Raw genomic sequence first — 27,633 nt, forward strand, 5'->3', positions numbered from 1 at the left:
GTAGACATGTGAGCAGGGCCTCATCACAGATTGAGTTTCTGGCTGGAGCAGAAGGATAGGGGCCCTGCTGTAACTGAGAGGGAAGGGTGGCATGGATATTCTTGTGTTAACAAACTCATGAGGATTCTTATTACTGGAGGTGTGTCTTTGTGAGACAGGCACGTGTGTTTATTGAGACTAGAGAACTCCAGGGGCGGTAGAGCTGAGAAGTGTGAGGACTGCATTACTTTGGTGTTTGCCAGAAGGAGCTGACCAAAAATTGTTAGGAGAAAATGATTTTCATTATTGAGGTCCTAGATGTGGCTCGTCACCAAAAATTTGTGAGACTCCCTCAAATCTTTTCCAAATGTAATTTCATGTAATTTTTCCATTTCTAGATGTATATAATTTATTGTATATCCTGTACAGTATGCTGCTCTTTTACTCTTTGTATTCTGTTCACTTTGTGCTTTTGGGGAAAAAATGTTTGCATAGCGTTTCTTTTTTATTTGACTTTTTGTTTTGTTTTTTATTCCAGTGCTGGGATGGAAGCCAGGGCTTCGTCTATGCTAGACAAGTTCTCTACCATTGAGCTACATCCCCAGACCTACAACTTATAACAGATAGTTTCCCTCTGGCACATACTGTTCCTCTAGGCTTCAGGGTATGAACTCTATTCCTAGTCATTAAGTTGTCAGAACCAGAGATCCATGTAGTGAGGCTACAGGCACTGGCCATGAGGACAGGCTTTATGAAAGGCGACACATTGTGTCATCCTTTCATTTGTGTGTGTTGTTAAGGAATAGAGGCACGGCTGATGTTTTTCCCACCTAGGTTAAAGAATGGTAAAAAGAATGGGTGAAGGCAGTGGCCAGAGTATGGAATATATCTGTTTCATTTTAGAAGTAATTCATTTAACATGTCTTCTGTGGCAGGAACCCAGCTAACTCACTTTTTGAATTGTCTCGATGGATTAAAATATGGACAGGAGTCAATGCTTTCTCATTTATTAATTCATGTTTATAGAACAAATGTTTTATACTAATCATTGTTCCAAAGGCTCCGGATATGGCCGTGAAGAATTTCTGTGTGCGAAAATCTGTGAGGTACAATGAGGCAGTGACCAGTTCTCACGATCCACGAAGCTGGCTCTTCTGATTGTCCGTGGAGGGGTGGCTGCTTTTACATAGAGTTCCTTTCAGAAAGGCTGACTGCACAGGACTCTCGTGAACTGATACTTGAGTTAGGAGCCAAAGGAAGTGAAGGAAGACCCATTCCACAGCTGGAGGTGAAGGGATTGTACTCTGGGCATTCACCAGAGCCTTCCTGAGGCTGCCATAGATTGGGCTGTGGCTGGACTGGAGTAGACTGGGGGAGGGTTGGCAGGATTGAATCAGAGAGGGTAAAGCCTATCCAGTGATAGTACAGACTGTGGGGAGTTTGGGTTTCATTTGGAATATGATGAGAAGCCATGGGAACATTTGAGCAGGGTCTGCTATCTGTGGTTTTCACATATTTCTGTGGCTGCTGTGTGCAGGCAGGAGAGCAGCGCTTATGGCGATGGTGGCAGTAGTCTGGCAAGGGACCACTGTTCTAGTTAGGGTTTCTATTGCTATGATAAAATGTCATGACCAAAAACAACCTGGGGAGGACAGGATTCATTTCCACTTACAGCTCCACATTGCTGCTCATTCACCAATGAAGGAAGACAGGCCAAAAACTTAAATAGGACAGGAACCTAGAGGCAGGAGCTGATGCAGAGCCATGGCAGGGGGTGGGAGGTGCTTACTGACTTCTCATGGCTTGCTCAGCCTGATTTCTGAGAGCAGCCAGGGCCTCCTACTCAGGGGCAGCACAACCCACAGTGGGCTGGGCCCTCCCACATCAATCACTAACAAAGAAAATGGGTCCATCTGGTAAGGACATTTTCTCAATGATTATTTCTTCCCAAATGATTCTAGCCTGAATTAAGTTAACATAGAAACCAGGCAACACAGCCACCGTGGCTGGAACCATTGGAGTGGTGAGGCAATGACAGGTGACATGCTGGGATCTGTCTGACAGCAGGATTTTTCAGTGCTTATGGAATGGGAATTGGGTTTTTCCCACTAAGCAACTAGATGAGTGGTTGTGACTGATACTGAAATAAGAGTCCGTAGAAGGAAGACCCAAGCCTGAACCTGAGGCCATAACAACATTTAGAGACAGAGAAGAGATCCGCACAGCAGTAGAAGAGTCTTAGAAGGAGCAGCCAGTGAGGTAGCAGGAGAGTTAAAGTATGATTGCATGAGGCTCTCCAAAGTACTTCCGCAAGGAAGGGGAAGTGAGTAGCTTTTGTTTCAGGCCTTGCCAAGAGGTGGAAACCCAGACCTGGTGAATTTGGCAAGCAGAACTTTAGCCAGCTGGTCCAGTTCTAGTAGAATGTGAGAACAAAGCCTGGCTAGGATGGCTGGGGAGAGAATAGGCTCAGAGCAGTCCTTTGAGGGGTGAAAGTAGGGCAGAGAAATGGGGTGATCGCTATGGATCTTCTAGGGTCAAGGGAAAGATTTTAAAAATTAAATAGATTCCAGACATATTTATAAGTGAGAATGATCCAAAAGAATGAAAAATTGATGTGCACAGAGCGACGGGGCACTTCTGAGAGCAACATCTTTATTTTACATGAGAATGAGTGATGAGGCCTCAGCTGGGCAGCAGCAAAGCTTCCTGGCCATTAAAACTATGTGGGCGTGGAGCCCACAGTGGACAAGTCAGCTTGGTGCAGAGAAGAGTGAAGTAGACTTCTTCAGACGATGTGTGTGTGTGTGGTATGTGCACACACATGCATGTGCAGATCAGAAGTTAATCTCAGATGTAATCCCTCCTTTACCACATAGTTCCTCACTGGCCTGAAGCTCACCCATCAGTCCTGCCTGGCTGTCCCTTGTCCTCTGCTCTAGCACTAGAATTATGACACTTTGCTGGCTTTTGTTTACATGTCCTGTGAATGGAACTCAGGTTTTCATGCTTACACAAACACTTTACCAACCCTGAATTCATCTTTTATTTCTGAATCCCACATTGTTCCATTTAAAATGATGAGTAATTACAAAGCACTGTGGATGAAGGAGCAGTTTCTAAACTTTGATCAGTTTTCCCCAGTCCCATGCTAGCTGACAGAGTTGGATGGTTATCCTAGTTAATATGCCTCCAACAACAGGGATATGTATGATTAAGACAGTCCACATTTCATCTAGTACTGAATGTGCTTCAGAGAGACAGATGTAAAATGAAGTTAGAAAGTTAAGACACGGTCCCCATCCCAAGATTGGCATTCACCTACAAAGGTGAATTCTTAACTAATTTTGCTCATCCTTCTGCTTGGGTTGAGCATCATTGAAACAGAAAATCCTTTCTGAATTTCTACTGCTATCTAGCACAAAGAAATAATAGCTATTATTTTTTTAGCAAGCTTTAATAGCTCAGGGTAATTTTGCTGATCACTACTCCTGGTCCTGCAAATATGTTGAAGTGTTCAGCAAGGAGCTAGGGTGGGGCTCAGTTGTAGATACTTGCTGCTTAGATGGCATGTGTGATGCCCTGGCTTCAATCATCAGCACTGGGGTTGGGGGATGCTGAAGTGTTAAGTGTGAGAGAGAAACCGTTTGCTGCTCTGCTTGGTAATCACTGTCTTGCTTCCAGCCTCTGGTTCTCAGTGCATCTTGAGCAGCAGAACCTTCAGGAGGTATTTGTCCTTGGTACTGATAACTGAGTGAGAGGAAAAGATACAGAAGTTGTATATACTGTTCAGCCCTATTCCATCTCTAGTAATGGATATCATAGCAATAATGTATTTTTAAGTAGAATGTGCATAGCTAAATTGAACTGTGGCTCAACAGATTTTACTGATGGTTCCTTTTCTTGTAGCACACATTGACTCTTGGAGCCTAATGGCCATCCAGATAAATTGTGTTTCTACTCTCAATATACTGGCTTCCTTTTGCTATTTTGCATGTATGGTGTGGTGCAAGTTCATGTAGGTGGAGGTTAATATACACTTGCATGCATTTAAAAAAAGCCCAGCCTCATGCACAGCCCTCAAAGTCTCTCATTGGTCTGGAACTTGCTAATTTGGCTCTTCTGGCTGGCTAGTAAGCCCCAGTGATCACTTATCTCTGCCTCCCCAGAACTGGAATTCTAAGTGTATCTCCATGCCCGGCCTTTTTATATGAGTGTTGGTTATTAAACCTGGTCCATCATGTTTGCAAGCATTCTTTTTTTATTAGAAAACAAATGCTTTTGTACCTATTTTTTATTAAGATTTGGATGTTGTACTTGAACATCCTCAGAACCAATTAACTGCCATCAGAGAGTTCAGCATTGCCCGACATACAAAAGGATTTTTCAAGCTGGGCTTGTCCACTGTTTGTACCCCTCTCCCCCACTGAAAGATGGAGAAGGTCACAAACTGTCACCTAACTATCTAGCTGCTCTCTACTGTCTGCAACTCTACCTTAATTGTAGTGGCCTCTGGGAGGTGGTAGAGTATATAGGCCAGAAAAGATTAAGGGAGAAGAGTCCTCATTCCTGTGTGTGTGAAGCCTGTTGCGGGAGGAGTATCCACACACCTGTACTTTATACAGAAGCCGGGCAGACTCATTGGTCTTCAGAGTGAACTTTGATGGAATTGTACCTCACTTTGGCATTGGGACCATAGGAAAAGCTATAGACATTACTTACTCTCCCTGGGAGAAATTTTTGCAATAGCCACAAAGTTATACCATACTGTCATATTTATACTACAATGTATTTTTACTAGGACTCCAAAGAAACCGAAAGGGTTGTATATGTCCTGAAGAAAGGGCACCTTTAAGGAAATCATCTTCTTATGTATTAGAGTAAGACATTTTATATTATATAATGATTTTTAAAAATTCCAACACCATTTATAAGGATATAAGACCAGTCTAGGGAAAGTATGCCAGTGCTACACTAAATTATTTCCTACTTGAGCTGGATGTCTAGAATTCTGGACTTGCAGTACTTATTTTAACATTTCAATTGTGGTATTTTACTATGCAAATTACTCAGAAATATAACCAGATGATGGTGCTAGATCTATCCCTCAGTATGGAAAGATTAATGATTCTGCTTCTTAGTGTGAATCTTTATACAATGTCTCACCAAGAGTATAAAATTTTGAGGCAGGTGGTGTTAGTGCAAGCCTTTAATCCTAGCACTTGGGAGGCAAAGGCAGGTAGATCTCTTTTAGTTGGAGCCCAGCCTGGTCTAAAAAGCTACACAGAGAAACCCTGACTTGAAAAAATAAAAAATAAATAAAGTAATACTAAATTTCATGACCAAGAAATCAGAGTTTCTCCAGAGAGCCCTCAAGTGAATATAGTATGGCTATAAAATATTGCCTGGTATATTGCCTATAGAAAAACCCCTGTCTTTAATGACTCATGCCTTAAACAAAAACTATCCCTTGAACTATTAGTGTGAAGATCAATTTTTGATAGAACCCACAATGGTTGAGGGGCTTTTAATTTGTCATTAAAAAAAAAAGTCAATAGCAGTAAAGGTTCTTATCACCAAGGCTGTCTACCTGAGTTCAATCCCCAGGACCAGATGGTGGAAGGAGAGGACAGACCTCTTCTAGTTATCCTGTGGCACACACACATACACACACACTAAATGTAACCTAATTTTAATGGGGACAGTTAGTAGTTTCCAGTATTTTTAGTAGTGAGCTTCACTGCCCTTCAGTCACCCTGACCCATGGTGGTGGTTGAAAAACACTGGGCAAGAATCAACACTCTCAGGAAATAAAAATGCCAGGGTGTTTTTGCCACCTTAGCCCAGAAAAATCTGTCACAGGAGGGGGCCTCAATGATATTATCTCCACTAGAGGGCATCACTCTTAACAGGGGCACTGTCGCCATTAAGCAGCTCTCTCTGACTTCCTCTGTGTTCCAGGGGCCAAATACAGGACAGGTTGCTTTGGATCTGTGTGCTTTTATCAGCATGGTAGGGATCAACAATGTCACGCAACACAAAAGGCAATCGGTTTTTGATGCAAGACAAAATGATTGCTGCCATGGTGATCAGATGAGCCTGCAAATAAGGTGTCTTTGCCCATAGAGGACTCTAGGGATAATGGGCAGAGCATGGTATTCCAGGGAAAAAGTAGGCTTGCAAAACGTGAGGGCAAAGTCTAGAGTTGGTGAACATAGTTTAGTCTCCCAGTAAGTGAAAAATCATGGTATTTCATCTAGATGTGATATCTAAGTGAGTTTACAGTCCCTGAAACATTACTTTGGAGGGAGGCTGTATCCCTTCTTAAAAAAGACTTGCAACACCGCCTTATGGAAATATTCCTCCAAAGGAGCTGTTGTCCCATGACATGGGAACTAACTTCATTCAGAGCCTCCATAAATGACTATTGCTAATGGTGTCACTGTATAAACTTCATAAGAGGTTGATAAATTTAAGGATAAGTAGGTTAGAGACAAAACAGATTTTTAGAACAAGACTGTGCCATACTTAACCAGTTTTGTTGTAATGTAAAATGTAATTTTATATGAATTTGGATGAAGAATAAAAGAAACTGAAGCATTTCTGAAGTTTAGAGAGCTATTTCTTCATATAAGAGATGAGTTATTAGAATGTTAAAGAAATATTGATTTTTAACACATTGAGATTTCAGTGCTTTCAATATTTTGAAGACATTAGTTATTCTTTACTGCAAAACTCGACTTGCGTAGACTTTTTTGCTGCATCTCTCTGTTACTTATGGCATTGATTGTCCATTATTACGCTCTGTAACATATATATTCTGTTTTATTAGCCTTCCTACAGTTACATAGATTTGGATTTATTTAAATCACTTTCATTGAGGTTCTGCGTGTGATGGGATATCATCATTGAATGGCTTTGCAAGAGCTTTCAGTGTGGTCACTGTGTGGCAGACACATAATCAGTGTCTGTAAAGGACAGCTCGACTGGAGATGACACTCTCTGGCCAGCCTTTCTTTCCCCAAAGTTGTGGGTAAATTTCTCATTGTCTTTGACACTAACTGTTGCTTTTGGCTTTTCTAGTCATCTCTTAATGTCTCAAATTTTACCTGCAACTCGTTTTAAGATTGGTTTGGGTGTGAGGCCATCCATATTTGAATCTAATGATAACCCTGAGCCATTCTTTCCTCAACTATAATTTTCCTCAGTGTGCAGTATGTACTTCTGATGTGTGCATTATTGTCCTGGTTTGTTTAGGGAAGTTTTCAGTTTTATACCTGTACACCACATGGATTTCTTATTTTCTTTCTACTTTCTCTGTATTTATTCTTCCCTGTACCTTTGCTATGATTTTCTAAAGCCTTTTATCTGGATCCCTGAATTGGTTTTCAGCCATGCTTATACATGCTCATTATTGTGTCTAATTTAGATTAGGTTTATTCTCTTTTTTATCTTCTGAGTTTTGATTTCTTTCATTGTACTCATGTTCTTGTTGAATGGTCCCATAACTATTCCTGATTTTTAAGGTATATTTCCCCCTTCATTATGAAGGCCATTCCTTCGTTTCCTTTTTGGTTTTGTTTGATTTTTTCTAAGTCCTTTTATTTCTTTTTTCATTTAAAAATACTTGTTTTTAATTATTTTTAGTTATGTGCCCATGTTAATGTATGTCATGTGTGGGAGGGTGGTCATGGCTCTAAAAGCTGGGAGAGGATGTGGAATCTCCTGGAGCTAGAGATGCATGTGTCTGTGAGTCCCTCATGTGGGTGCTGGGAATGGAACCCAGGTCTTTTGGAGGGGTAAGAAGAACTCTTAACCACTGAATCAACCATCACTCCAGCTGTCATTTAATTCTCCATATCATGTTTTATAGATGTCTAAGCATGCTTTTGTATGACCCTTCCCTCAGCTCTTTTAGATTAGAAATCTGAAGTCCTGGTGGCTGTTTGTGGGGACTTCTTTAGCTAATCTTTGTCACTGCATGTCCTGTTTCCCTTTGCATATGCAAAGGACTTGGAATCTCACTGACCACTCAGAATCTGCCATGTGGGCGTTGTCCTGTTTTTACAACTTGTGCATTTCCCACATCGCCTCATCTTCATTAGCTCTGTTAGGCTTGGTTGCTCCGCCCAAAGTATCCAGGAGTCCAAGATAAGGAAGATGTGCTGTGAGCTGTGCTCATGAGTAAAAGGAACATGCTGGAATCTGAAGAACCTTTCTTTACCATAGCACACTTGATGAAGGACCAGGGATTAGCAAAAGTTCAGTTTCTAACACAGTTCTACCAAAGTGATTTCCTTTGTGGTTGTGAATATCATCCTCAGAATATTCCCAGAACATCTGAGATTTTCCTGTGGACTCTGCCATTTGTTTAGAGAAGATGGGAGGATCTGACAGTGAAAAACCTAAGCTGAGTCCAGAAGAGGCTTATGACATCTAGAAGTTAGCCACATAGTGTGCAAGGGAACACACATTCCCAACCTTTGCACTTACCAGGACTCACTAGCCTGGAGGTTTATTCCTTAAGAAGACTCACTGGGCAATAGGCAGAATGTTAAACAAACAATTTATGAACAACTATTTCTGCAATTGAAATTCTATTAATTAGTTCTCCTTTTTTCCAGGCCTTTTTTTTTTCTTAGTGAAGAAACATATTTGACCAATGCAGAATAATTGAATAGACTCTCAGAACACTTTTGAATACTGAGGTCAGAGAGTTAGTGAAGTTGTGTAGGAACATAATATTACTAGATTGTAAAAGAGTTTTGTAGTGTCATACCTGGATGGTAGTGTTTCATGACGGTCTTCTCTGTCCTCTGTGTCCTGAAATCTTTCCAGCCTCCTTTCTATACTGTGCCCCAGGCCTTGTGGGTAGGGATGTGGAGGTGATATACTTGTCTTTTTCAGGACAGTGCTCTTCAGTCATTATTCTCAGAAGTTTGATGACATATACGTCTCTGCTTTAATCATTTCCCTCTACAAAAGGACTCATCTCTGTCCCAGGCTAAAAGCTGTATCAGGCTATGGGAGTAAACATTTAGATGGCTGTCTGACTGTGTGTTCACTTATGGAGAAAACGGTAGTCTGTTCCTTCCTTGGGCTCATGCTGTCCCAGCCATAGGCCTTTGGTCTGATTTATAGTATCAAGTGTGTATTCCTGCCAACAGAACAGGCCTCATAGCCAATAAATTGCAACCACCCACACTCAGCAAACTGCATGCACAAGACTGGTCCTCCAACTTCCCATCATGAATAGAGTAGGTGCTCAGTGTTCCAGTCTCTTCCTAAGGAGCTAATGACTGTAAATGGTTGCTGGAGGAAGTAATGTCATTTTCTTTAATGAAATCACTTGGGGACTAGGTGAGAAGAAGACACTGTTCAGAAGGAAAAGAAGGGGGCATACCAGAGAGTAATGGGGTGCATATAACCACAATACATTGTATATGAACTATTGTTAAATAACGGGAAGACAGACAATTAGACGTTATTACTAGTGGCCTCACTCCTACTTCTTGGCATATGTCCTTTGAAGGGAAATATTCGGTAATTCCTCCATTTTAGTCTCAGGTTGACTGGTTACTTATAAATATTTGCTCTCTATGAATTTTAAGTCATAGCCATTCTCCCAATTTTTAAGAAGTTCTCAAAGACCTAAGTAGAACTTTCTACGCTTCCTTCTACTTCTCTTCATTGTAGAATGTGCTTGAATAATTTTGATTAATGTTTTAAATTTTTATTATAATGATATTTGCTATTATAATACTGACTAGAAATAATAATGTGTCTGAGAACTAGAGATAGTCTAGTTTAATAATTCATACCATTAGCTGCTGAAAATCTGTTCTAATAATGGTCACTTTTTAATTTCTCTCTTCATTTGGGATTACTATTATATAATGGTCACTTTTTAATTTCTCTCTTCATTTGGGATTACTATTATAGTGGTATGAGTCACAGAATGCGACATATTTATTTTAAATAATAAAAAACATTTATTTACTACTTGGTGTACTTAGTATATACATATTTTTTAAAAAAAAACACTATTTTTTCTCTTTACGGCTAACATTGGAATAAAAAAGAGTGACAAACACCCAAATTTTAAATAAGTACACTAGAATGCATCTTTGGCCTCAGATGAAAAATAGGTTTTCCATATTATTTATGTATTTTAACATACTCATAAGTGGGTATGTTCAAGCGTTAGCATACATTTCTTCTAAATAGTATAACACATTTATGAATAATTATAAATGTATTGATCTTCCAACTCTAAACAGTTTAAAAGATAGGTTCTAATCTAAAGCAAACTTAATTTTTGTTTTAATTCTTGATTTGCAATTAGAACTGAAAACTTAAAATTTCATAAGAAAATGACTTCTGAGATTTAGTGCTGTGTGCATTACTGGAGAAATGAATGCTATAGCTTTAAGATAAGGTAGTCTAGTGATTCATTGCAGGAAACAAGATCGATTTGAAGCAGGCTCCTACTGTTAGCTTTTTTGAAGATGGATTCTCACGCCGAAAATAACGCAACATATTCTAAATAACAGCACCCCCCCCCCCCGAAATCCACCAAAACTGAAGAAAAATCCAAGTGACTGTTCTTAGCAGCTGTGTGGCCTGGAGTTCACTGGGGAAGCTGGCTTCCTGCAGTCCCCTATTCATCACCTGCTTCAAAGACAGCCTGGCTGTCTATAGTTTGCAGGCCAGGTAGGGTGCCATTGTGCACAGTCTGGGAGGATTAGTATCAAAGCTGCGGCAACCAGGCCCTTGGTCTCAGGCTGCCATTCAGTCTAGCAGGGAGAGGCTAAGACTGGCCAAGGTCACAGTCTCCAGTGTGGAGTGGACTGGGAAAGGGTCCTGAGAATAGAATGCTTTTTATGAAATCATGGCGCAGGCTTGCGGCACAGCAGGTACCCTTCTGGAAGACATAACGTCTGTTTATGTTGGTATACCGTAGCTGACAGAGACATAATAGAGCTTTGAAATTTATCATTTTATTTCGAAAAGACAACTGTATATACAATAATCCAGATGCATATTTAGCACAAATCTTTTATTGGAAAATCATAAAGGGAACTGATCGATTTAATTGCTGCTTTTTATATGTATACATTCAAGCAGAAAGCAAAGTGTACTGACTATTAACCGTTTACAACCATTGCTGATCAGCAATACCCAATTCTTGGGGAGGAAATACCTAGCATTCTGTGTAAATTTTTCAATGTTCAGACATTAGTGCCAACAGATTGCAAAGGATTTCCTGAGTATGACAAGTGTCTTGAATATTATGAGTTTTAGATAAAATGCTCCCCATCAAATGGAGATATTTTAAGGGTGAGGTAATAATGACGCAAAAATAAAATTTTCAACTTGGAGAAATTAGAGAAAAATTAAGCAGGACATGAGTTGTCATGACGACAAGGATGTTCTGTTGATGAACTGTCCTCCTCATTGTCCAATCAGATAGTAGAGCTGAAGCTGGAGCATGAACAGGAGAAGACGCACCTATTACAGCAGCATAACGCAGAGAAGGATAGCCTAGTCCGAGACCATGAACGGGAAATTGAAAACCTGGAGAAACAGCTTCGCGCTGCCAATATGGAGCACGAAAATCAAATTCAAGAGTCCAAGAAACGAGATGCACAGGTAATTATCAATAATATTTGCTAAAACGGGTGTCTATCTTTAAAAAGTCATCAGCGTTTCATGTTTTCTTTTTCTTCTTGATGCACGCTGTTTGATCATTTGCAAAACTGACATATAAATGTGATTTTTTTTTTTTTTTTGTTTTCTCCCCCTACCCACCCGCCCCCATTTGGAGGATGAATAAGGCTTTAACTACAGAAACCACAGGTAGCCAGATTAAAAATCCCATGGCGCGCTATAACTTGGTCCCTTTTTTATAATCTTGTCTCAGTTCCTTTCATGATTTTTTTTAAAGGTATGCCCCTAACCCCTCCCCTCAGCCTTAGAAAATCCCTTAGAAATATATTAGCCTCACCCCTGGCTTTTTGTTTTAATCTCTGAAGGCAATCAAGCAGCTGCTTTAATATTTGCTTTCCTGCTATTGTTGCTTTTTCCATGAGACTCTATGTTTGATTAGCTTACTTGGATGGTAATTGATAAAAATGACTCCAGAGAAGGGCTATTTCCCATCAGGTCTGCTGCTTTTTCCTGCACGCACACACACACATGCCTCCTAGCCTCCATCTCTGTAGTCCCTGTTGGAAGCCATTTGGCAGAATAACCCCCAGCTGTGGTAGCATTTGACTCTTCAAACTTATGGATGAAATGTGCACTGTCAGCATGGAGAATTATCTTTATAAATTTCAGATGAAAAAAATCTTATTGGGTATGTATCTTTGTGGTACAATACATTCTTTAGGGTGTATATAATCAAGGGCCTTTAGTATATCCTCTTGAGCAGATTGCTGTGAAATTTTATTAAAGAAAAATTTTAGAGCAATTGACAACAATAAAAAGATAATTTTCTTTTCTAATAAAACCATATCATCTACTAGATCTAAAGACCTCTTTTGCCATTGAAAGCCAAGCATGCTAACCACACCAGAGATAAGCTATGGTTATCCTTCCTTCTACAATAATTTGATTTCCAAATAGAAAAATCAGTGTTCTGTTATGGTATGTGTTTAAGCAATTTTGTAATTACCTAAACATCAAAACATTCCTAATTAAAGAAGATGTTAATTTTGGAGTGGCGAGCGAGTGGCGGTAAGGCAAAGAATGGGACTTGGTTGTTTTTCATTTGACCTTGGTTTGTCTTTTATTTCAGAGAGTGCAATAGGAATATACTTGATGCAGATTTCTGTCAATAATGTACATTTATGTGGAAAGTATATGCTTACTAAAAGGTGATTAATGTAGTACGCATGGCCCCAGCATGATTATGGTTTCTAACAACATTCATTATAGTTTTGCTAACAACCTAATGAGAACCTTTAGAAAATATGTGCTGTTATTTTAATTTTCAGTCAGATGATCTTTTAAAGAACATTTTCGAACATGTTCTCCTTCATATGCAATATTAACGTTACCATTGTCTTCCCATAAGGGACATGAGGTCCTGCATCAGTACAGGATCTGTTTGCATACAAAAATTCCCTAATAGGTACAATAAAATCCATTAGTTTGCTTAAATGCCCACTATTTTGGTGCTATGGTGGAAAGTTGACATACTGGAGGCCAAATTAATAGGAAATCTTTGTGATTTTGCATATGCCGTTTCTGCCATGTAGGGTGCGGTTCATCTCATAACAAAAGGGAAATTTTACAACCATTAGGTGTAATTCACCCACAGGAATGGTCCAATATGGCTGTTCCCTGGGTTTGTGCTCATCACAGTGTTAACTGTGAAGACTCTGTGATATCTTCAGAATGCTTTGGGTTAGGAGATTTCTCTATTTTGTGCCTTTGTTGGAGTGTTTTACTAATTGAGATTGCTGTCATGGGAATGGCAGTAAGCAATGCAAACTCGGGCTCAATTCATTCCTGAGCAAAATAAAAATAACATGGTACACATTGTTACCTGGTTATGTTTGAAGAATACAGTTTTAAAGAACTTTTATTAACAACTACATTTAAAAATGTTATCATGAGTACCAAAATGCTAATAATGCTAGTCTATGAGGATTCATTGAGGATATTAACTCCATTTCCTTCAGCTAGCTCCTAAATTTCTATGTTATATCTTTTCATGATTGTGGCCTAAAAATTTAGTGTATAAAACCTTTGAAGTACTGTATTGTATTTACAAATTAGAAATACACAAAACAGCTATTTGTCAAAATAGAAGATTTAAAAACTCTGTGGTATTTAATGCAGTAAGAACATATATCTTAGGTATTACATTGTATAATTTTTCATTCCCGGAGAGATTTGACTTTCAGTGAGCATTTATCTCATCTGGTTTAGCCTTGGAGGCCATTTTGTAAGAAGGACTATCTTCAGTCCTTAGCTACAGACTAGCACTGCAGTGTCTGTTTTGGATACTGTGGCTTTGTTTGCTGTTCCCTCCCACCGGACCCCGATAATGAGGACAATAGTCAAAACTAAGTCATTTCAGCTTCTTCCAAATATGTGGACTCTTGTGCTGAAGGACAACGGTTACTGTGTGGTTACCCTTTGCAATGTGAATCTGGCCAACTAGGACTTCCTCTGGTGAATATGATTATAATTAGAATAAATTAGATCTTATCCTAGTTATTCCTCTCTTCTGAGACAATGATAGCACCCAAAATACATCTAAGTACAGTTAGCCACTGCCCTCACTTATTAGCTAATTATTCTATGTGTATGCTTCATTTTCCATGCTTTTTAGCAACAGTATATGCTATTGTGTGATAATTACATTTGCTAAAATGCACATCAAATTTTGTCACTATTGTTTAACATGTTCAGTCTGGGTCTGTCTAGGACCATGTTTTAGAAAATACAATCAGGTTGGTAGACATCAACACACGGAAATCCTTGATTTTTGTCAAATATTTTTCACTTACCAATACTCTCTGACTGAAATTGGAGAACTATTTAATTGATTCAATCACATTTTAATATAAAGAAAGTTTATAAATATCATCTTACAAAGCTTTGTCTAGTATGGCAGTTCTATATGCAATTATTATTTTTTTTGCTTTTCATATTGTCACATGAGGAATTTATTATGTTGAATTGAAAGAAAAATAAAACTTATGTTTCATTGACTTGTGGTTGTCAGTTGTCAATTCAGGATGATGAACCTTTTAGAGATTTCTTGTTCTTATCTGGGCATGGCCTGTGTGAGAGGTGTATATGAATACCAAAAGACAGTTTTGTGGAGCCTTGTGACCCACCCCAGAGTTTGTGTTACCTCCTAAGAATGTCTAAGAGACTTATTTCAGAATAAACAGATCAAGGAATCAGGGAAACTGGCAGCCATTGTGAGCTCCCTTCAGGACAGCATCCTTGGAGAAAGTTACTAGCAATATCTGAAAATATGTTAAACCTATCATTTATATACATTGTGGATTTTCATGACATTGGTGTAATGAATGCCTTTAATATCTTAAGGGGACAATCATGATTCCAATCATTATTAAACAACTTTTAAATAGTAAGTAGACAAGTCAACTTGAGTTTGATTTATTCATATTAAGAAGCCATACCTATTGCAATTCTAAAATGTAGAATTTATAGACCTCTACTTTAAAACTTTCTTGAGAAGATATTTATACTTTTAAAAAATTATGTTTTCGTGACATTGTATTTTCTATTAATTTGTGTATATGAGCACAAGCCATAAATTCCCTTTTGTAATTTGAATTGGTCTACTGCAATAGATTAAGCATTACTATGACTCTGAAAGTTTTCAAAGGGTTAATTTAACAATATATGTAATGAGATCATTATTGGTGCACCTGCTTATGGACAGTCTTTGGCTTAGGTAGCATTTTCATATCAAAAAACATTCGACTTTTCTTTGCATACCTAATAATTTAAAAAAAACGACTAAAGGCAACATTTGATAACAACGTCATACTTTATGATAAAAAAAAATAGTTAAGCCATAGATGATGTTAGTCACGTTAGATCATCTACACTTTTTAAAAAGTTCTGTAGTCAAGTGTGAGATTAACTTATGTGTGAGCTTGCTAGCAGCCACAACAAAAAGGGAAAGATGGTGACATATGTGATCCTAAACAATGAGAAAGGTCATAACACTTCTCCCTAACTCTCATTTTGCTATAATTTATGTTATGGGACATAACATAAGCTGACATAAAATGATAATGTTTTCTGTATATTAAAAATTTTCAAATATCAAATGGGGAAATGTTAGAATTTTGAAGCATTTTCACAAAATATAAGTAGTATACTCTATATTAATGAGCCTAAATTTCATTTTCATTTCTTGAGAATATCCATTTTCTCAAATCTGAGACCAAAAGTACTTTGATATCTAACTTTTCAGACATTATAAATCATATGAAAATACATTTTGAGTAACAAATCTACCAGATTCTAGCACTGTCACTTTATCAATGGGCCTGAATTCTAGTAAAATATCTCAAAGTAGCAATTTAAACTTGGCTGAGTCTCTAAGTCGGGCAGAAGTTAGCTCATTTCCAAATGCTTTTCTTTCTTACATTACATTTTCTTCTCTGAACTGACTGTGAAAACTATTAGGGAGTAAAGTCAAATGGTAATTCATTTCAGGAATAAAAGATATTTATATCTATGTTAAAATGACCAAAATAGTATTTCATCAGCAGTATCTGGTGTTACTTCCATATTCTAAAGGAATAAAGATTTTTAGCTCTTTGGGTCACACCAAACTAATTGCTTAGAAAACCCAAACTATGTGACTCTTTATTTCCCTAACTTCATGAGGCAGCTGCTGAACTGTCACCCAGCCCATTTGTCACCTCCTGTTCTAGTGACACAGTCACATCAGAGTGGCTGCCTGGTACTCCAGCTGTGTACACACCACACTTTGAAAGTTGTCCCTGACATGCCCAGCTATTTGTATTACAGGGAAAGTGGAGGAGAATTAAGTGTGTTGTAAGTGTTAAGAGGATTTTGATGCAGTGGACAAAGTTATTTCCAGGTGCTAGGAGGCTGGTGGGAAAGACTTTACTTTTCACATTTAAATGTACTTGCAAAGAGAAAACAGAACTTTTAGGGAAGATAACTCATTACAATGATCTACTCTCTCTAGATGTTTTGTCACCATTTTTCTCTATACTTTTAAAGTATAAGTAGATATTTTCTAACTAAACCATTTTTAAAGGCCTGTGGGAGAAATTCTGTATTTTTCTAATAGCATTCTAGGTCATATATATTTCTCCAAATAGAAGTGGTGAAATCTACTTTTGTATTTTGACATAGATATACTGATGAGAAGATTTCACTTTATTTGTATCCAACAGTGGTTTCTTTTTTCAGGGATATTAATAATATGTTTGTGTTAGTTGTATGTCATACAAATTAAAATGTGTAACTATTACTGTGAATTTAATGAGGCAGGAATGTAAGTAAAGATGTCATGTCAAGTAAAGATAAAGCTTACAGCTTTAAAAGATTTTTATTTTTCCATTATAATTCTAAAGTTGTTCACCTTATAAACTACAAACATAAATGAGTCAGTTTAATCTTCATCATGGAAAAGGGAAGTTTAAGCAAAATTACAAGCTGAAACAGGTAATTTATTTTTCTAAGAATGATCCATTCCTAGAAGAATTATACAGTGTGTCTGTAGTGCTGTGAATATTTTTAAATGGGTTAGTTACCATGGAAACTGCATGCTATGGTATGTGGTCCACTTTTAGATAAAGAATATTCATTTAAAGAGAAACCTTCTAAATAATAATGTATAAAATATTCCTTTTGAATTAGCAACCTTATATCAACTAATAATGACCACTCTAAAAATCTTTCTTTGTTCTCATTATACTTAATGGATTTCTTTGGAAATATGAAAATTGTTCTTGAAAAGGAGTTAATTAAATGCTGGAGACAGTTTAAATACAGAGTAGAACATGATGCTTCTGTAGTGGCAAAACAGTTCAGTAAGGAACTAGAGGTCGCTGAAGATAGGTGGTTCCAGCACACACACTGATTTCTTAAGTGTGCAATAATAATAATAATATAGTCAGGTTAGGTCAGCTAGACAGGACCACATTTCAAGGACATCAACTTGCCCAAAATCATAGAACTAGTAAGTAGGGCCCCTTACTCTTAATTTAATGTGTTTTAGTTTAGTTTAGTTTAGTTTAGTTTAGTTTTGTTTTGTTGTTTATGTCAGAGCCTCATCAAAGAAAGATTTTAGATTTCTGGGAAGATTTGAACATGGCCAAAAATGCACAGGGTTATACACGAAGCCTTGTCCAGCATCGGGGAGACTCAGGGACCTTTGTCTCCCATGCTGAGATTATCTGAGTGTTTTCAGTTTGCATTTCTACCATCCTCAGTGTTGCTGTAAAGTCATCATGGAATAAGGCTGTGGGTTTCCACTTGTGATAGGCTGCAGTGGATCTTTATATCTGTGTGTGCTTAACAGCACTGACACAGGGGGATGCCACTGGGTTGTTTCTACTGTAGCGTCCTTGCTCTGTCTCAGTGAAACCACTGAAAGTCTTGGCAGAAATTATCTTTGAGGAGATGTTGGGTGAATATTTTCTTCCTTGGTGTTTCAGAAAAGCCATTTTTGGATTTCTGACCCCATTGATTCTGTAAGGGACATCCCTGAGGTCTTCATTTGTATAGTTGAGGTAATTTTTCATGACAGAGAAGTTGAAGCCAGAGTGCAAGAAATGATTGGCAAAATGATGATATCATCAAATGTTCAAAGAGCTGGCAAATTGAAGCTTATTAAACTGTCATTTGGGTTCTTTTCTGGACTAATTGGAATCATGCCTGCTTGCATGATATGAATGATATTTAACAACTGTGCCCTTTTATGACAAAAATGACAGAAATTGATGTAAAGGAATAGTTAACACTCATATTTGAAGAGGAAAGAAAGGTACTGCAAGAAAATTGTGGTCCTTATTTCAAACTAATTTATTGTTATTTTATGTTCTTAAGTAGAAATAAGTTAAGATTTGAAAGATTTGAAAAAAGTAGTAAAGTCAAATTTTTAAAAGTTCACTTGTTTTAATAGTCTATGTGCTGACCTTTCTAATATTTTTTGATATTTATATACTAAACAATTGGAAAAAGAAATAAGAAAATATAAGCAATTAGACTTCCAGGGTTTGAAGATATATTTTTCCAGTTCATTTGTATTTTTCCCTTAGATTTAAAATCAGATATCTGTACTACTGGAACATGAAGTAGTGGTATTTCAGAGAATGAAGTTTGAGGCACTAAGAGACCGAATAGGTTTTTTCCTTGCTTGTAGGGACATTTGTAGTGTAGCACCAGTCTCTAGACATGTGTGCATCTTCCAGTAAAACAGTGTTGCAAGCCTTTAATCCCAGCACTTAGGAGGCAGAGGCAGGAGGATCTCTGAGGTCAAGGCTAGCCTAGTCTACAGCGCAAGTTCCATGACAGTCAGAGCCATTGCACAGAGAAATCTGTCTTAAAACCAGTAACAAAAATACAGTGACCCCTGAATGAAAAGGAGATTTCGGTGATCAGGGAGCCAACACTTATGTCCAGGCCCAATCCAAGAACAAGTGAATTTCCAGTAGAAAAATTTGAAAGTTACAAATCTTTGAAAAGTTTAAAATGAATTAGGAAATTTTTTTCTTAATGTCTTCTACTAGCAATTGTTAACAATCTTAGTTGTTTTAGTATTTTCAAAGTTACAACAGGCAAAATATATGTGTTATTAATGTTGTCTCAAAAACCAAATACTTAAAATGTGATTATGTGTATTTATTGGGCAAGTGATTTGATAACTCCAAATATAGCCATGCTGGGATGTGTAGTAAGGGAAGTGAGGGCAAGGCTGGAATACCTTTTGCTCCTCAATGTCTCAAAGATTACTACTGAAACTGGCCCTTGATAAAAGCCATAGGTTTAAAATGTGGGGTATTCTATACATCATATTACAGTCAGCCCAACTGTGCAGATGTTTTAATCTTGGAGTAAAACATGGAACACCTTTTTAGTGGCATTCGAGAAAAAAATCATCACCAATACTGTGGATGCATTTTTTTTTATTTTCAAGAATTTTCATTCATATATATATAATTAAATATGATCATATCTACCCTATTTCTCCTCTCCAACTTCTGTCATGTACCCCCAACACATCCCCTCCCAACAACACATCTATGTATGTACGCACACACACGCACACACACATTAAGTACAGTTAGTGCTGGCCATATGTGTATGACCATTCACTGGAACATAGGAAAGCTACCAGTAGCCACATCCTCAAATATTGACTTCCCCACCCCCAGAAACAATACACTGCCAATATCTCCTCAGTAAGGAGTGGTAACTGGAGATCATGTACCCCATCTAGGCTGGAATTTTGGCTGTGTTGATCTTGTATAATTGTTGTGCAGGTAACCACAGTTGTTGTGAGTTCAGGATTGCAACAGCCTTGTCCAAATGACAGCATTACATAGCTCTCACCCCAGCCTTCAGTTCTGCCTCCCTTTCCATGATGTTCCCTAAGCCTTGGTAGTGGGGTTAATACAGATGTCCTGTTAGAGGCTGAGCACTCAGGATCTTATTCTCAACATTTCAACTAGACATTCATCTCTCTGATTGTTCTTCCTGCACAAAGAAGCCACTCTGGCCGAGGATGAGACAACCCCAGGGTTGTGGTTAGAAACATAACTTTGTCAAGCAGTTTGATAATTTGACCATTTAACAAAGCCCAGCCATGGGCTTTTGACCAAGATTACAGTGCCAGGTATTAAATGCCATCCTGTATATCATGACTCACATCTGATCAGATAGTAGTTAATTATCCCATAACAAATGTGCCACTATTATCCCAGTAGACAATCTTGCCTGGCATGTTGGTATTTCATTATGAATGGTCCAGTGATGGGTAAGTCCATAGATGTCTTTTGTCCCCTATCAGCCTGCAAAGCACTGTGAAAGCTAACTTATTCAGTTCAGAAATATGAAGAGTATGTCTTCTAAAAATTTCAGCCATTACCTATTCTGGTTGCTCTTTGAAACCACATTAGTGTGGATTAATATTGAAAATATTAAGTCCCAATAAAAGCTGTAGAAGCATCACTCCTCAAAGGGTAGTACCTCAAGCTTATTTCTATAGAAGTTTTTATATAAACATTGTCTAAAATTATGAGTGTAGAATTTTCCTTTGGAATCAATTTTATTAATTATCCCTCTAAGACTTTGAATTCCTTGCTCTGCCATGCCTTAGGCTTGGTGTGATAGAGAGTTTGCAGGCTGGGTGACTAAGTGGAACCAAGCCAATGATGATAATAGTCTTATCTAGGGCAGTGTAAGGTATACAGTTTTTCTGCCTGCCGCCTGGTCTGGTCCCGCCACCGCGCCAGCCCCAAATAACACACAGAGACTCGGTATTTGGCTGTTGGCCCGTTATTTGTTCCTTATAGGCTAGCTCTGTCAAGTATTAACCCATTTCTATGTATTTCCACGTGGTCTCCTTACCGGGGAGTGAGGCAGGCTTCTGGTCTCCCCGGTCTCTCCATGTTGACTCCTCCTTCCTACTTCCTCTTTCCTCCTTGTCTCCTAGTCCCTCCTATCTTCCTTTCCTATTGGCCAACAGTGCTTTATTCATTAACCAGTATGAGAAACATATACAGAATGACATCTCCCATCAGGGCAGTGTCATAGAGACAGTAAACAAGGCAATGAGGGAGAGGGGAGAGACCCCAGGGCTGTGGTTTGATGTGTCACTAGGCATCTAGGTATTGATACCACCGAGTTATGTGGCCATAGTGGACTCATGTTCAAAAGAAAGTTCTCTACCACCATTGGAAATACACTGGCATGGATTGTAATGGATCCCTGCATGATAGAGACAGAAGTGTAGGTGGATGTTTCTTTCTACCCACCAGTTCCCAAATAATTGACATGGAGACTTAATTGTAAATCCTCAGCCAATAGCTCAGGCTTGTTAACTGGGTAACTCTTACATTTAAATTAACCCTTATGTCTTATCTATGCTTTGCCCTGTGGCTTGGTACCTTTTCTCAGTACAGCATGCTCATCTCGCTTTTCTCTGCATCTCTGCTGGCGACTCCTCGGGCTCTGTCCTTCCTCATCCTGTCATTCCCAGTTTGGTTTTCCCACCTAACTTTGTCCTGCTCAGCTATTGGCCAGTCAGCTGGTTTATTAAACCAATCACATACATATATATTCACACAGTGTAGAGAAGATATACAGGAAATATATAGTGCTTAAAGGGAAAGTGAGAGAAATAGAAACAGACAAAATGGTCGAGAGAGAGAGAGAGAGAACTAGACCAAATAATTAATAAACTGTAAATCATGCCTGACATGTAGATTGCTGTGGGGATTTGAAATTGACACCTATTTTTAAACAACCCTCACCATAGTAGGCTATTTATTTCCAACTGTGTCTGTGTAGACACAGAACAGAAGTAGACTACTGTACCAGATGAGCAACTGCCTATAAAGACTGATGCTGCCTCCCATAATTCTGCAGTTGGACATGGATTGGGAGATTAAGGAGTCCTGTAAGAAGCCAGGAAACAAGGCTCAGATGAGTGAAGCAACCTGGGCCATTAGAATAAGCCATGGATTGCAGTGGTCTCGGGAGCATCACAAACAAGCCCTCCAGCTTCTCCAGTCCATTGTTGCTTTTGAAAGCATTAAGTTTTCAGGTCCACATGGCACTTTGCTGAAGTTGGTAGCAAGAGAGGCTTTTCATCTCCCCTGAATGAATATGGTTGACTGCCAGAATCATCCAGCAAAGTACAAATTCAGTTCCAGCAGGAAAACAGAGCAGGCTTTTCTTGGGTGTCTCTTCAAGTCAGAGTTTGGGGGGGTCAAAAGCAGAGGGAGAACATCCAGCACCAGCTTATAGGTGCTGAGGTCAGCAGAGCTGAATGGAAACCCTGCTGTGAAGGGTACTCGCCAAGCAGTTGAACAAGTGGAGAAAACATTACAAATAATGGCTACTACCTTCTTATCTCTCTGCATCTGTAGTCAAATGATAGAGCATGCCTTCCAGAATTGGGGAAGTCTTCACTGAAGTGAAAATCTGAATATTGAACTGGAAACGAGAATACAGCCATTGCAGAGGCTATGTTGTAACATTTGCTTGAATTAAATTCTTCTCATAAGCTGAAATCCATTAGATTAGAAAATGAAATTGGGTGTGCGAAAAGTGAATAAAGGGACAAGGCAGAGGGATTTGTAGAACTATCATTTCCAGTAGTATGCCAACTGGAGGTTTGTTCAGAGACTTGGGAATTGGAGATGGGCGACAGGGAGGCCAATAGTAGGGAGATGCAGACAAGACAGGGAGAGCCATTGAGGGAGCTTCACCCAGTTTGAAGTTGTCACAAAGGCTAATCACCAGTCACCTAGAGACACAGAAGAAGACAATTGGCCTTTCCTTGGGAAAACAACCCCCAAGTTTTCCCTGTGTCGAAAACTGGGAGGCTGCTTGATCAACTGCTTAAGGGCTAAACAATAGGTCTCTGCTCTGCTCTCCTCAGATAGGAGCACACTGTTTGATTAGCTCTCTAGCTTTCAAGTCTGCAGCTTCATTCTGCTTGGAAAATGCTATTCCTGCTGCTATGTCCCAGTCCCTACCCTGGCACCCTATTTGCAGAGTGGCTGCTGTGAGTGTCATTGCAGGGCTGGCTGTCAAAGCTGTTTACTGTAGAGTAACTAGCTATAGCCATGTGTGATTCTAGTGTTAACAAGTAGCTGGTTGTGGGGCAGTGGGAAGTTCTACATCTGTGCCATAAAGATGAACATTTTCTTTCAAATATGATATTGTTGTATATAGAAATATAACCATTTTCAATTACAAATGGCCTATTTTTATTCCTGTACGTTATTTAGCTTGACGATGGGAATTGAGCATATACTATATGGTCAACCCAGCCCCTTATGTTCTAGAAGGAAGTACTATGATCTCAGTCTTCATGGATAGAAAGGCAAGCCCAAAAAGTTGTTGTTCTTATATGAAAAGAAAGATGGGATTTGTACCCAAATCCATCTGACTGTAACACCCATGGACTCTTTCTCACCTGCACGGCATCGTGGATATAAATTACAGGCATACCCATGGGTGGGAGGCGTTTCTGCTGCTCACTAGAGAGTTGTGGTTAACCTTCATAAATATTTTGAGGGCAGTTTTAGAGCACTAATCAAATTGCCCTATCAGAACCCTTTAGATAAGAGTATCCGGATGCTTGAACCTCTCCTCCCCAAACGTTAGTGCATCCTCACCAGCATCTCACTCTCTGCATCACAACTCTTTCTTTTCGAGTAGGCAGTAATGTCAAATTGTAGTCGCAGCTGCAGGGTTTCCTCCTGTGCACCGCTGTCTCCTCCGAACCGTGTGGCAGCCCGTGCTTGTTTAGATTGTGCTCTGGAATGCTTTTAAACATTAATTTGCTTTGACATGACTTGGTGCACAAATTAATTATTCAGGCACATATTGTTCCGAGTGCATGAAAAGAACGAGGCTGTAGTGGAACACATCCTAACCACCACATGTGAACTGTAATGTTACAAGCAAGCCGACTGTTAAAGAACAAAAGCTGGCAGCAATAGCCACTCTGAATTGAGCCAGTCCCACAAAATTAGCATAAATATGTGAAGCAATCAGAAGAGTTTGGGACTTCCTAGAGCAAAGTGTCCTTATTCTTATCTAGTTGTAAAAGAATGTGAAATAAACTATTCATTTAACCAAGTATAAAAATATGTCTGCTATGCAGTTATCATCATGTGTCATTAATCTGAAAATACTGCAGAAGCTCTGACAAATTAAAAACACAAGGATGTGTCTGCAAGGGTTTCTGTAGCCATTAAAAAGCCGCTTCACCTCTTAGGCGAGCTCTTTTATGGCAACTTCTTGCTCAGTGGACTGACATCTTCAAAGGCTTTGACATCTGTCGGCCTTTGAACTACCATTAAAAAATATTATCCCATTTCCATTCTTTTATGCCCATTTTTTTAATTATAGTCCTTCTTTCAAGTTGGGAACATGGTTGGTTTAAATGATGCTGTCCTTTCGTTTTCAGCCACCCAGCTGCGGTTTGAATAAATTGATGCAGAATCAAAGGCGGGACTTTAAAGGAAAAAGGTTTGATGGACTTGGACTCGGAACCAGATGAGGTTTTATGATGAAAAGGGTTTAATCCCAGCACAGGCATTGCTTCTATCAGCTGAGCAGTACAAAGCAATTCATATATATAGGTTCACGCGAAATGATCTATTTTTTTAACAGCACAGATCTCTTCAGGACTTGCAAATGTGGCATTAGCTAATATTCAGAGAGCTGATTCCCTTTCATCCACCAGAAGCTTATGATTATGGTACAGTTCTCGAATTGGAAATGAGAGCTGCAACACAGATTTAAAGCTGTGCTGTCTGATTTGTATTCAACATACATGTCACTGCGGGACAGGCTAGTCTGGGCCAAGCTGGTTCAATACAAGGAAAAACAGTTTCATCATCTGAGATTCTTAGTCAAAAATATCAGCACTAATTAAAACAGCAGTCCCATGACTATTAGCGAGGTGTTTGGCTGATTGGAATCTCTTAGATTTGACAAGAAGGATTTGCAGGCTGAGCCTCTCTGTTATTGCAGTCTTCTTGCAGTGTTAATGTGTGCAGGCATATTTCAGGCTAATGAAGTAAAATCTATTAACTCAAACTATGTTTAAAGGGAAAACAAATTTAAAACACTTACTCTGCATTAACTAGTTCTCCTTATCTGATTATTGATCTGGAAAAGAAGCCACTTGTGAAAGAAAGCAGATTCTAACATTGTTTTTGTTCTATATACTACTGAATAATAAATAAACAGTACCTTGAGCCAAACAGCTAAGTAACTAACTGAGTAATTTAGGATAATTATAAATGTAGAATGTAGATTCAAATGAACTTTAAAGTCAAAACTGATTATGTTTTAATGTTCTAGTGGCCACTTGGAATAAAGCCTTTTAATAATTCATTAACAAATTTTCTCAAGATAATGTGTACCTAAGTTGTATTAGTAATTTGCAATCTATTTCTTAGTATAAAAAGTGTTTTTTTCCATTTGCTTAGAAGATTTGGTTCCATGTGATGCTATGAAGTTAATAATTCTGTAGTGTTTTCCATGGTCTCAAAATAGAACCTCCATTTTTAACTATAAATTAAACTATAAACCACGGTTTGAACAAATTCTTGATGTGTAATGTTAAATTAGCAGGACATAAACCCTTTGGGAAAACTTGTATAGATGACCTGTCAGTGGGCTGCCACAGATTCTAGAATGGTTTCATTCCTATTTCCCCTTCTCCCCTTAGAATAAAGAATGGAATATAACACTTCCATGCAGATTTCCCAGTGAATGCATTTTACCGAACTCACACTCTGTAGACACACAGTGTTCACTGGTGTAGAGTTCTCATGGTGCAACCTCACTGCTTTACCTTTAGCCCCTCTTTAGTACCAAGTTTCAGTACACTGCAACTGTACCCCTTGCATTGCCATCTTCTGAGCCTAGGTTTCCTCCGCAGCCGCACCACTAACTACCCTACCCACTGAAGCCTGAGCCTTCTGCTAAAGCCCAGTCTTCCTGTTCCTTCCTCCGTTTCATCTTTTGTTTTTCTTTGCCACTAGTTTCTCCATCATTCAGTGCTGGAATCCAAGCCCTTCCCATTTTTCTCGTGCTACTAGTAAGTGGTCCCAGCATTTCGTTGATCTTAAGTAACAGCTATATGCTAAAACCTCCAATTGCCCATCTCTCATTTCCAATCTCTTTCAACCCTTGGTGTTCTGCTGCCCCCTTTGGCACCCACTTAGCTTCTTTTGGATCCTCTCTTAGCTTGCTCATAGACATCTTCCAGTCCACACCTCCTGTCCAGAGGTGAAGCCTTCACTCCTTACCTTCACCATGTCTGTACAGAAGCATGGCTGTATACTCATACTGAAGCTGGTCTTGGGGTCTTTCTTGATGGTTTTCCCCTTCTTTTAATCCACTGACTGGTGTTACAGATTCAGACTCACATAGGGGTCTTCTGTCCATTTACTTCTATACATTGCCCCAGTCTAAACCTTCACATTTATCTCCAGATTTTCTTACTTTCTTCATCTTTTCACAGCAGCAAAAAGATCTTTGTGTATATAAAATTGGATTAGAGAACTTTCAAGTAAAATGCTCCTGTTGCTTGTATTTAAAATTTCCTAGTGCAGCCCATACTATGTTGTATGACCTGGCCCTGTGGTTTATCTTCCCAGCACCATGCATTTTCTCTAGCATAGCAGATGCAAGTGTTGTAGCACTTTAATATTTGTACTTGTGTGTGTGGTAAGATGTTTGCCTATTTCTCAAATAATCTTAGAGGGGGCTTTAGCATTTTCCCTTACTTCTGTTTACCCTTTACTTTACCCGAAAGACTCCTGTGTGGACGGTGGCCTCAGCAAACACTTTCAGACAACTCTCTTAATAAAGGCAGATTCACAGTCAGTAAGAGCAACAGCAAATCCAGGGTGGGCTTTGCTCAGAGGGACAGCCTGTCAGTTCAGGTACAGTGTAGGAGATGTAGTGACAGCGTACTGTGCTCCCAGAGAAGCCACAGCTCTTTGGGGGCTTTGGCCATGGCTCTTTGATGTGTTGTAGTGTGCCATGCTCACTATGCCTGTCTCTCTGATGGGAGACAAAGTAAACCTGTAACTGCTGGGATGGTGCTACTTACATGGCTGTATCTTCCAAAGGAGGGCTTACCACTCATCTGTGTCACACCGTGGGCTCCTCCTGGGAACCTGGCCTGTAGTAATGCTTAGTCAGTGAATGTGTGAATCCAAAGCTATGAACTAAAGCATTCTGAAGGAATTATTTTAGGTCTGAGCTTTGCTTCTTTATGTATTATAGTTTATAAACCCTCAGAATTCTAAAATATGTATATTTTTAAACCCCCAAATAACAATGAGTTTAGCATACTGACTACTATTTTGGAATAAGATAAAAATTAAAAAAAAAATCCCCATCCAAACTATATTG

General features: G+C 38.9%; 1 protein-coding gene across 1 annotated transcript in view; it reads left to right on the forward strand.

Annotated features, from left to right (window-relative positions):
* Cep112 (centrosomal protein 112) overlaps window positions 1–27,633 on the forward strand; it is a 382,234-nt gene that overhangs the window by 169,474 nt on the left and 185,127 nt on the right. The window contains exon 21 of the mRNA XM_051182944.1: window positions 11,446–11,628. Coding sequence (XP_051038901.1) covers window positions 11,446–11,628 — 183 coding nt within the window. The remainder of the gene's footprint in view (window positions 1–11,445; window positions 11,629–27,633) is intronic.

This window comes from Phodopus roborovskii, unplaced genomic scaffold (genome assembly GCF_943737965.1).
Source record: "Phodopus roborovskii unplaced genomic scaffold, PHOROB, whole genome shotgun sequence".
Lineage (NCBI taxonomy): Eukaryota > Metazoa > Chordata > Mammalia > Rodentia > Cricetidae > Phodopus > Phodopus roborovskii.